This window comes from Mus caroli, chromosome 7 (assembly GCF_900094665.2).
Source record: "Mus caroli chromosome 7, CAROLI_EIJ_v1.1, whole genome shotgun sequence".
Taxonomy (NCBI): Eukaryota; Metazoa; Chordata; class Mammalia; order Rodentia; family Muridae; genus Mus; species Mus caroli.
In genome coordinates, this window is record NC_034576.1 from 25,594,110 (window position 1) to 25,606,385 (window position 12,276).

Genomic DNA, 12,276 nt, shown 5'->3' on the forward strand with positions numbered 1-12,276 from the left:
ATTCTAAGTACATATCATAGCTTTGGTCTGAATTGGGAATAAGGTGTGCTAATAGGGCCAGTTAGTCAATGATGGGCAACCAGATTTTGGAGCCATATCAATCTAAGACAGAGGTACATGCCAAGAGGCCGTGGTTTATTAATAATACACCACAGAGCTATGTTTGTGCAAAATAACACAAACAAGCTGCATGTATTGCTCCTTGATGGATAAAAATGGCTCGGGAATATCTGAGATCCTAAGGCAGGCACGGTCGCCTCACCATAACTCCCAGGCAGGGCTATGGAGCATAAATAAATTTTATGCCTCGGTCCGGCTATATTTATTATATAATCAGGGAGGAATTGTAGCCTTCCCCAGCCCTGAATCAGGCTGATCCAGACTTTGACCTTGCTGCCACTAAGGAGATTACCTAGGGTGGAACCTTCCAACCTAGATGGCTCTTTTGTTCTGTCACCTGCCACTGCTCTCTCCAAGACACTGATACCTGCTGAGAAGCCCCTGAGATATTCCAGAGGAATATTCTATCCTGCAAGTCACCTACAGGCTGGCTCCAGACCCCAAGAATGGACTGGCAGGGGATGGGCCTTCCCCACTTGTAAACACACTCTCTTAGTAAACTGGCGGGCCTTGAACAGAATCATGTCTTGGTCTCCATTAATGTCTTCATCCCCAGCCTGCCTCCCAAGTGTACCCAGTTCAAGTAGGCCACCGGCCAGCATACAACACTATCTTCAGTAAGTCATTTAAGAATCATTCTATTTACATTTTTTTCACTTTTATAAACATGTTTATAATTTTGTGCGTAGTCAAAGCAATATTTGCTTCAGGTAACAAGACAGTGAAACAAATTTTCAGGTTATAGGATTTCAAGTCTATGGGTAATAATCTTATTCAGATTGGTCTTGGTTAAATCATATGAATCTTGTATTTTTACATACATTATTTAATGTATCTAGATAAGTGTTCTCAAAAGATGATATTAAGAGAAAATGTTTCTCTGGTTATTCATAAAATTAGGTACCAGGCAGCTAGGACATGATCCATACTGCACTTGGATATTTTCTTATTAGCTTCTTTTGGTATCAGGCTTTCTGAAAGCAGGAACCTACTGTGTCCTGTCCTGAGATTTACTGAGACTTGTGTCAGTAATTGGTGCATTACAGATGTTGGTAATTTAAGAGAAATTGTTCTTTTTCCAGAGGATTTGGTTTCAGTTCCCAGTCCTGACATTGCCACTGTCAACTGTTAATTTCAGCTTCAGTGATTCCAGCCCTCTCTGGCCACCACAGGCATTGCCTGCATGTGGTGTATGTTCATATGTATAAGCAAAATGTTCATAAAATAAGAGATATAGTTTCAAAACAGAAAATGATATTTGTATGGAACTTTAAATCTGTTACATTTTTGTTGTATTTTGGGAAAAAAAGATTCCCTATAAATACACATTATAAAATGTTGAGTGTTGGGCTGCCAATACGTCTTAAAGGATGGGGCACACTGGACCGACATGCAACTCTAACAATTTGTCCTCTCATCTCCACACGCATTCAACAGTATACTCACACTAATATGTAAAATATATAAATATGGGTTGGAGTAGCAGCTCACAGGTTACAAGTGCATACTGTTTTGCAGAGGACCTGAATTCAGTTTTGAGAACCAAAATAAAATAGCCAATAGAGTCAACACAGAACTTAGGAAGTTAAACCAAAAGAGCATGAGTTCAAGACATGTCTAGTCTACCTAGTAACTTTGAAGCTGGCCTGAGCTTCATAGTGAAATATTTTCAAAGATAGAAAGAACAAACAAAAGGAGAGAGGGGGGAGAGAAGAAAGAAGGGCTAAGGAGAGAGAAAATGAGTGAGGGGGGATGAATGCCCATTTGTTGTTTTGAATATTATTTTTTTAAAAAGCAAATATGTGAACAATTTTCTTGGCTAGCGAAGGAAAACAATATTAATATTAGCATCTGCCTTACTAGTTTCAATGGATTCTACATTTTCTTTTCTTGGTAACAGTCATGTGCATTAGGACAGCCTCCCTGACCCCATTTAAAGGATGGTCTGTACATAGCACTCATTGCTCTCTCCAACCTTTCTCAACCAGTGGACAACTCAACACTGACATCACTTTCACATTATGGGTGTTAGCTTGGTGTTTTTAATAAGACACCCTAAGAGTGAGCATGGGGATGTCTGATTCTTTTACATGCTCTTGGGACACTTTTTCTCCTGCTTGCTTGCCTCATCCTGTTCAATATGAAGGTTTGTGCCTAGTATTATTGTAACTTGTTAGGCATGTTTGGTTGATAGTCTTGGGAGGACTTCCTTTTTCTGAAGGTAAATGGAGGAACAGTGGATGTAGAGGGGAGGGAAGGGTGATCAAAAAGAGTGGTGGGAAGGGAAACTGCAGTTAGGATGTAATATTTTAAGAAAGAATCTCCTATTTAGATAAATTTCTTCGTGTGTCCCCTTTCTCCCCATACTCACCTCTCCTTTCTATCTGAGCCATGGTTGAGAGGTCTTTCCGATTGACCTGTAGAAACAGGTTCAACACCATAGCCCATACCTGTCTTGGATAATGTGTGTACAATTGCATTACCAGGTCTTCTTTGGAAATATTCTCAATCTTAGTCCAGGAGAGTGGTTTGAGTTTAAATTTCTGTGGCTCTTTCTGGAGAAGCTCTTTAAATCTCTGGAACTCTTCATCACTGAGTTTTTGAAAATACTGCAGCAAGCCATAGCTGGATGAGTCAACCATCTTGGGAAAATGATCTCAGACTCTAGAGGTTGATACATTTTCAAAACCAAGAAATAAGTGACACTCGAGGAAAAAAAGACATCAAGAGTTCAGTCTTAACTTAAAAAGAGCCAAAGTTATTGATATCATGTGTACCTTCCTTCAGATATATGTGGATTCATCCTTTACTCTTTTACTATAATTTATATGAATTCATTGTTAAAATTAATGGCCAGAAACTGGTGGCACACACCTTTAATTCCAGCACTTGGAAGCAGACAGAGGCAGGAGAATCTCTGAGTTTGAGGACAGTCTGTTCTAAACAGTGAGTTACAGGACAGCCAGGGCTGCACAGAGAAACTCTGTCAGTCTCAAAAAGCCAACAAAATCAAACATAACCATTTATACTAAGGCTACAGTCAGAGAATGATAAACTGAATTTTTTCAATAAAGCAGTGAAGTTCATCAAAAGAGTCAAAGAAGTGGGGTTGACTTCTCCTGAAGATCCAGCTGTATAATTCTTAGGCATTTACCCAAAAGATGCCTTACCATGCCACAGGGGCACCAGTTCCACTATGTTCATTTATTTGTAATAGCCAGAAGCTGGAAACAACCCAGATGTCCCACAATAGAAGAATGGATACAGAAAATGTGGTTCATTTACACAATAACTCAGCTATTAAGAAAGAGGGCATCATGAGTTTTCAGGCAAATGGATTGAACTAGGAAATATCCTGAGTGAGGTAACACAGAAACAAAAGGATATGCATTGTATGTATTCACTAATAAGTGGATATTAGCCAAAAATAATACAGAATTCCCAGGATACAATCCACAGAACTCAGGAAGGCTAATAAGCTGAAGGGACCAAGTGAGGATGCCTCAATCACACTTGGGAAGGAGAAGAAAGCAATCACAGGAGGTATGGAAGGAGGAACCTGGGTAGGAAAGGTGACAGGGAGGGGAAGAGGAGAATATTATCAGATATGTGGGGGAGGGGGGCAGGACTGAAGCCCTGAGGGCCAGCAGAAAGAATGGAAACAGAGAACCTCTGAAGGTAGGAGGAAGGGCAGACTCTCTAGATGTACCAGAGACCTAGGAGGTGAGAGAGACTCTCAGGACTCAAAGGACCTTAGATGAAATGCCCTACAGTGGGGAGAGGGAACTTGTAGAGTCCACCTCTAGTAGAAAGACAGGACATCAAGTGGAGGGATGGGGTTGCCATTCCTTAGTCAAAAACTCTGATCCAGAATTGTTCCTGTCAGAAAGAACTGCAGGGACAAAAATGGAGAAGAGCCTGAGGAAAGAAAGGTCCAGTGACAGGCCCAAATTGGGGCTGGGGAGGTCCCATGGCCTGACACTATTAGTGATGCTATGGTGTGCTCACAAACAGGGGAATATCATTATTGCCCTCCAGAAGGCCCAACAAGCAGCTGAAAGAGTCAGATGCAGACATTTACACCCAACCAACTGACAGAAGCTGCTTGACCCCTGTGGTTGAATTACAGAAAAACTGGAAGAAGCTGAGGAAGAGGGTGACTTTATAGGAAGACCAGAAGTCTCACTAATCTGGGCCCCAGGATCTCTCAGACACTGAGCCACCAACCAGGTTGCATATACAACTGATATGAGACACATATACAGCAGTAAGTAAACTGCTGTGTCTGAACTCAGTCAGAAAAGAAGCACCTAACCCTTGAGAAACTTGAGGCCCCAGGGAGAGTGAAGGTCTGGTGAGGTGGGTGTGGCTATAGGGGCATCCTCTTGGAGACAGGGGGAGTAGCTGTGGGATATGGACAGTCAGGGTGTGGGCTGTGAAGGGGACAATATCTGAACTGTAAAATAAGATTAAAGAATAAATAAAAAATAAACACTGTTTGATATCGGATATTTTTAAAACACCTTTGGTCTAGGTTGAATAAGTCAAATATATTTTTAACTAAGGAAGTTTATTTGGGGAGGGTCTTTGTATGAATATATGTTTATGCACTGTGTTCATGCAGTATACATGGAGACCAAATGGGGGCACCAGATTCCCCTCAGACTGGAGTTAAAGTTGGTTGTGTACTACCATGTGGGTACCGGAAATAGACTCCAAAGGGATGGCAACCCAGAAGTTGAGAATTACTGCACTTGAGGATTATATTCAAACCGAGTAACAAAATGTTCAAAAGGTTCACATAGAACTCAGAAAATTGATTAGGATGACTCCTATTCAACACATAGAGAAGATCCATGAATACACATGTAAAAAATGAAGTTTGTTAATTGAATTTACAAAGGAGTCAGTCTAACTACAATCAGACCAAGACTGATAATACAATTGTGTTCCCCTTCCCTTATGGCAACTCTGTCCTAATATACTGCCACATATAATCAATCACACAAATCAGACTATTGCCCTGTCTTTCTGCATAACAGTTTTTAATCTTCTAAAACTGAAATCCTATCAGTTAAATAAGACGCTCACATTCCCTGACAATTGTTATTCTACTTTCAATCCTGAGGGCTTTCTTTCTACCCAATTGTCTTTGATTTATCATTTGAGACAGGGTCTCACTCATGTACCCTTGCCTGGCCTGGAACTTGGTATATAAACCAAGCTTGCTTCAAATTGAGATTCACCTGCCTAACTTCTAATTTTTGCTAGGATTAAGGATGAATGCCATCACACCCAGTCACTTCATTTTATAGAACGGATACATATTTTTGCATGGAATAATGAGTTTTATGGCTATGTTTTCATATAAACATATACTTTAACCTGCACCTTCCAACATTCCTTTACCCTCTGTCTCTCTCCATTTCCCTACTGGTAGTCCCTTCCACTCCCCTAGACAATTTACTTCTATTTTTCTGTCATAAATTATATAATATAAAATATTATAATATCATATATATGTCACACACACACACACACACACACACATACTCTATATAAAATCCCATGGTCCAAATGTTAGAGAAAAGTGCCTCGTGTCTTTTATGCTATGACCCAATATGCTTAGTATTAATTCCGAGTTGTACCCAGTATCCTACAAATGACACAATTTCATTAATTTTTGTTGCTGAATAAAATCTCCACTATGAAAAGGATTTTCTATTTTCATTGAGGCATAAAAATCATACTCATCAATAGGGAGCTTTGCATACGTTCAGTACTTTTGTACACTGGGTAATGTTCAAACCACAGAATAACACCCATCTCCAAAAATATTTCTTTGTAGTGAAAACATCAAAAAATCCTTCAAATGTTCTTAAAACATATGCACATTATTGTCTATAATCAGCCAACTATAAATTAGAACACCAGACACTTTTAATATGTTTAACCTTTTATTCTAACTTTTCTTTAAATAAAATGTTTTATGCATAGGAGTACAATTTACATATTAAGTAATACTATAAAAGGATGATTTGATATAGTATTTAAGAAAGGGAAAATTTCAGGGGTAAACCCCTCTCCATAAAGTCATTAAAAATAAAGTCACTTCTAAGTGGTTCCATGCAACCAATGTTAACCACATCTAACTCCTATTATGCTAAGGTCAGTGGCTTTAAAAAGGACATAACTTTCAAAATGACTACCTCAGAAGAATTCATATATCTACCGTGAGAAAAAATTAAACAAGGAAAATAAACCCTCCACGGGCTGGAGAAATAGCTTAGGGTTTAAGAGCATTGGCTGCACTTGCAGAACACCTGGGTTTGAATCTTAGCACTTATAAACTGTAATTCCTGTTCCAGGGAACATGACACCCTCTTCTGACCTCAACAGGGACCAGGTACTGACACAGCAAACAGACATACATGCAAGGCAAAAACATCCATACAATAAAAGTAAATAAAGCTATAATTCGTGGAAAACACTTTTTCTGTGACCATCCTACCCTGAATGTGCTTGATCTTGTCTGATCTTGGAAGCTAAGCAGGGTCAGGCCTGAGTAGTACTGGGATGAGTGACCACTTGGGAATATTGGGTTCTCTTTGCTTAAAAAACAAACATTTTATCCTCTTTAATGACTCATGTTCTTATGCCTGCATTTCCTCCTTCTTCAGTCAACAACTAATATTACCCTTTCAGTATTCTTTCTAAGTGAGACTATAGCCATATTCATACCTGAGAAATATAATATTATATATGAGGTATAAAAGAAATGAAGTGTCTATATCAAAGACTTATCTATGAAAAAGCTTCATTTAAAAGAAAACCTAAAAACTAGAAGTAATTCTAGTTCCTCCAAGGTTTGAATTTCTTGAAATCAAAATATGTGATCAAGGTTTTTTAAAGCGTTATCAAAAATTCATTCTGCTTATAAATGCACTGCTTTAAAGTAGTCAGTCACATGACAACTGTAAGTAATCACTTGGGAAGGCACAGAACCTCTCAGCTTTAGGAATGAAAACCTAATAGGATCCCTTCAGGGTATGCTTGCATACTGCATTTGACATGGCTATATACCCTTTGCTAATGTAAAAGTTTAAAACCTTTTTATAATTATGGTTTGCCCAGATGCATGCCTATACAACCCCATGTGTAACCTGTGTCATCAGAGGCCAGAAGTAGGCACTGAAGCCCCTCGAATTAGAGTTACAGATATTTATGAGCCACCACATGGGTATTGGGAATAAGACCCAGGTTTTCTGGAAGAACAGCAAGTGCTTTTAACTGCTGAACCATCTGTCCAGCCCCAGAAAGAAATCCTTGCTCTTGGATTATGATATTCATTTGCAGGAAAACATTTTTTTTTTAAGTTTAGGTCATCCCCCTTATACTTCACATGTCTATCCATTTCCTAAAAAAATAATACTTTAATTTTTCATTATAACTGGACATAATCCATTGTTTATATGTTACACATTCTCATTATTATAACTCATTTTCTTATAATCCCATCGAGCAGCCTTTCTCCATCCCCTTGTTCCTCCTCTCCCCAGAAGGTTTACCATTCTTCATTCTCCTCCTATGAGACCAATTCCCTGTCTTTAGGAATTTAACTAATTTAAGTGTGACTCCTTTAAGTGTACTCTCATGACATTTGCCTTTTCTGATTGTCCATTAGGAAAAGGGGCTAGTTGTAAAGTCATGTACATTAGAAAGAAATACTATCTTGACCATGAGAAGTTAAAAAAAAAGTCTAACAAAGAGAAGCAATTTCATTCAGAACAGGTGAAAATGTGGGCAATAAACTCACACAAAGCTGTTTCACATCACAACTCACTACCTTTCAATGAACACCCTCTCCCTTCCATTAGGAAGAAAACTCTCAAATCAGAAAAACATGTTAAAACATCATGTTCTGAATCAGAAACCATGGTCTTCCCTAAAAAATCGCAATTAAAAAGGAAGACAAAAATCCTAGAAGTCACCTGTAAGATTTTTAGACAGGGCCCCATTATGTTGATCTGGCTCTTCTGAATCTAACTTGATGTAGAACAGGCTGGCCTCAAATTCTCAAAGCTTCGCTGCTCCTGTTTCCCAAGTAGGTAAAACTTAACCATACATTTCTCCTATCCCTTAAAAGAAAAAAACTGAACATATGTACACGAGAAACTGAAGTCTGTTACACACAGCAAAATAACGGAAAGATGCACTTTTCCATTTCTATATATATAGTATTTAAACACCACATTAAAAAAAATGTTTGAGCCTCTGACTTAATAGGTGTGCGGTGAAGGCAGTATAAAGGTAAAAGTGTGAATAGACTCTTCGGTTGAAACCTAGCAAGCTCCCTCCATCAAAACAGAAAGTGAACCTTACATTTGTCCCACGATTTCACTACCCAGAAGATATTCCCAAGTAACAACTTCACACATGTTCAAAGACGTGCCTGAATAAATGAACATTAAAGTGTTTTGAAAAGGCCTAAACTTAAAATACCCAACAAATATAATAGTAAATAATGGCTAGATGAATTTGAGCAATTATTAAATGTCCTATTAAGTAGAACAGAAATTCCAAGTTAACTGGGATATATATGACTTTTCTTGCTAGACAGCAGGACCTTACACACCTGACAGAGGCCAAGAGGGAGTCCTAAATGTGCTAGGCCATCATCTTTATACATCCCAAAACCTTTGGTTGTAGAATGAAGTCTGTACAAGTTCACATATTGGATAAAATTTTTCATGGTATACCAACAGTCACAGTAGCACTATTCCCTACAGCAAAGAGCTGGGAGTTGCTAGATACCCATCACGGGATCAAGAAATGGCATAGGCTTTTCCAACACATGGCCATTATTTGGTCACGACATGGACAGACCTATAAAGGGGATGGTAAATGAAATCATCCACTTATCAGATATCATAGGCCACTTATTTGAGGTACTTAGATTGAATTCATAGGATGGGAAAGTCGAATCTAGGGATTGAAAGAAGAGGACAAGAGAGGCAAAACATTTCATAGAAATAATTTTCTGTCTAGATTACTGACCAGTTCTGGAGATGGATGGGAATCCAAGAAAGTAGGTATATTAAATCACAGAACAACAGTTCCAGATTCTTAACAGTAGTTAAAGGGACAAGTGCCATGCCAGAATATTTTACCACAAGTTTTTTTTAAAAAACCTGTGTGTCCGATCTCTTCCTAATTATCTTTTCCTGTTGGGCTTGAGACTGTCCCTGAAGGTTCAGGATTTCACACAGGTGTCTCAAACATTTGACTAATCAGTTTTACCTCTCAAACTGCAGTCAAGATTCCTCACTGCATGAAACTTTGTGGAACCATTGAGCTGACTTTAGGCTCTAGCCCATCATTTCATGACATGAACCTCAATGGTCCTGCCAACACCTGTCTCTCATCTCATAGAGGGCAACACCTGGCTTACTCAACCTATGGCACTTTTCTTGTGCTTATCAAAGGGAAAGAAAGGTTGATGTTGAAATGATTTTCCTATCAACATGCAGCTAGGATTTCCTACCTTTTCTGTGTACCAAAACATTACTTCAAATCCAACCAGTCAAAGCACCAGAAAAACAGGTTACAGATTTAATTCAGTTTCTCCCTGCATTGATTTCTTTTCTCTACCCAGGTTTTGTTCATCTCACAATCAGAACTGGCATTCACACCAAATCTGAGGAACAGACCTTTCCATTTCAGTAGTCATTTCTTTCACCATTAATTATCCAGTATACACAGCTTCTAAATCAAGATCTTCAATTAATATGTTTAAGATATGGTCTTATTGAACCCAGACAGACCTCAGATTCATCGTAAGTCTGAAAACAGCCCTAAAATTCTGATTGTAGCTGGCCTTTGGTACATTATAGGTTCTTCCATTCAACACCCTTTATCTCTGTTTTCACACCCCAGACACTAGATAGGAGAGAAAAAAAAAGAGAGGGGAAAGAGGTCCCTGAATCCAGTTTCTTCCCTTTTGTTTGCTTCATCATGGCTACTAACAAACTGTAACCAGCCTCCTGAAATGACCAACAACTCCTTTTAGGGTACTACCATTTATACCCTCTTTGAAAAGAGTTCAATTCTAAATGTCACTTAATTGTAGAAATTATCTGCAGCTGGCAAATCCATGCTTCTGTTAGATCATGAGTCAAATTATGGTCAGCTCTTGCAGACAACTGGAAGCAGCCCAACCTCCCTACAACTGGGAATAAAATGAAAGCACATACTTATAATATTTCTGTGTTGTTTTTTTAAAAAAAAACAAAAAACAAAAAAGAACTCTAGAATTTTCAAAAATGCCACTACATCCAATCCTCCAGTATCTACCTCCCAAGAACAGGGATCACAGCTGTGGTCTAACATTGCTTATTAAAAGAAAAAGCATCAGCTCAGAGAACCCAAGACCAAGTTTTCAGACCAAGTTCTCAGCACAAAAGAGATTTATTGGCTCCAGAGAGTGATAGAGGGCAGGAGAAAGGGACAAACACGGGAGATGTCTGTGGGTGGGGTGGACAAAAGACTGTCTCAGGATAAAGAGGAGATAGACATGGCACATAGGACAATGGTGGTTTATAATAGTACAAGGGGAAAGATGGTGTTATGATGAGGTATTTCATTTGAACTGGGAATGTTAATTAGATAATCCAAAGGAGGCTTTTGATTGCTGGACTTCCAGTACTTTGATAACTAGTCCTTGGTAGTCAGCTTCAACGGGAGAGATTGGCCAAATAAGGGGATAGACTTTTGGGGACTAGCTTTAGGGGTGTAATCTAGTGGCATTTAGCAAGGCAGAGGAAATGAGGGAGAAGGGTAATCCCTACCAGAGCCATGTTAGTCATATTTGAGGTGGCCAGAGTTCTGTTACTGATATGATACAATTCTGAGGAAGGAACCCCCAGCTCCATGCATGCCAGACCTGGCCAGCACCAACTAAACTATGTTTTCATCCACAATTACAAAACATGAGTGTTGACTCCTTTTAGATGGATTCTTTTCTTTCATCTAATTTAGAGTTGGAAAACAGAGAAGTTTAATTTTCTTTTTTACTTAAATTATTTTGAGGCAGTTTTCACTGTGAAACTCTAGCTGGCTTGAAACTCCCTATGTAGACCAGAATAGCCTAAAATTCACAGAGGTATGCCTGCATCTGCCTCTTGAGTACTGAGACTATAGTTGTGTGCCACCATGTCCAGCCTATTACATTTTTGGGGGGGGAGTGGGGGCATGCATGTGCTACAATGCACATGTGAAGGCCAGAAAAACTTCTGGGAATGTTGTCCCTCCTTCTATCAAGTGGGTGCCACATATACAACTCAGATAGCTGCCTTGGTAGCAAACACCTTTACTAGCTGAGCCTCCCTGAGACTAAGGGAAACAGACTTTTAAAGGGAAGAAATCTCAGGTACACAGTCTCTACAAATTGGCATACTTTTCATTAGAATTCTTCCTTGCAACAATAAAAAGAAAGCTGTCATCTCTGGATCCCCCTCTTCTGTTCATTCCTCTAAATAAGTAAGAGAAGAATTAATAAATGATACAGTGATGGTACAGTTAATTGTATGGAGTTATATAAAATCATAGTAAATAATGAATGAGGGCCAAAGGTTTACTCATGATTCTGTAGACCATCAGTAAAGCATTGAATGGAGGAAACAGACAGAGATAAAAGATATTTCATTAGAGAAAATGAGTTCCTTACCCAGTCCGGGCCTGGTCCCATGGGCTAGTACTTATTGAAGGGCCACTGTGAAAAACTAAGACTGACTAAGAAGCTATGCTAGCTTCTTGATTGGCTGTACACCTCTCCCTTTCATTGGCTGCTGTGGCTCTATCATTGGCTGCAGGCTTTGTCAAAAATATTTCACCTGTGCTATTAGGTTTCAGGTATAAGTGATCACCATCGAGCTGAATCCTGGAAACTCTTGCGATACTGGTAATGCAATTATCATTATTATAATATAAGATAGTGACAGTAGTTTAATCCCAGGACCTCTCTGAACAGCTTTTTGCTCCCAATGAGAGAGACAGGTTATGGGATCCATTCAACATAGAAATCAAAATATCTGATTCCCTTTATTTTGTGATTTTTTCCCTAAGGGAAAACATCTTATCGGTATGGATTTTAACGGC

The 12,276-nt window shown here is 38.9% G+C and overlaps 1 protein-coding gene across 3 annotated transcripts in view; it reads right to left on the reverse strand.

Moving 5' to 3' along the window:
• Positions 1-11,889, reverse strand: part of LOC110299026 (NACHT, LRR and PYD domains-containing protein 9C) — a 29,218-nt gene extending 17,329 nt beyond the window's left edge. For 2 of the 3 annotated variants that reach the window (XM_021168606.1, XM_021168607.1), the window contains exon 1: positions 2,492-2,762. In XM_021168606.1, coding sequence (XP_021024265.1) covers positions 2,492-2,762 — 271 coding nt within the window. Of the gene's footprint in view, positions 1-2,491; positions 2,785-11,845 lie in introns of those variants that run through there. The other variant, XM_021168605.2, reaches the window with a different exon arrangement.
• Between the last annotated feature and the right edge of the window lie 387 nt (positions 11,890-12,276).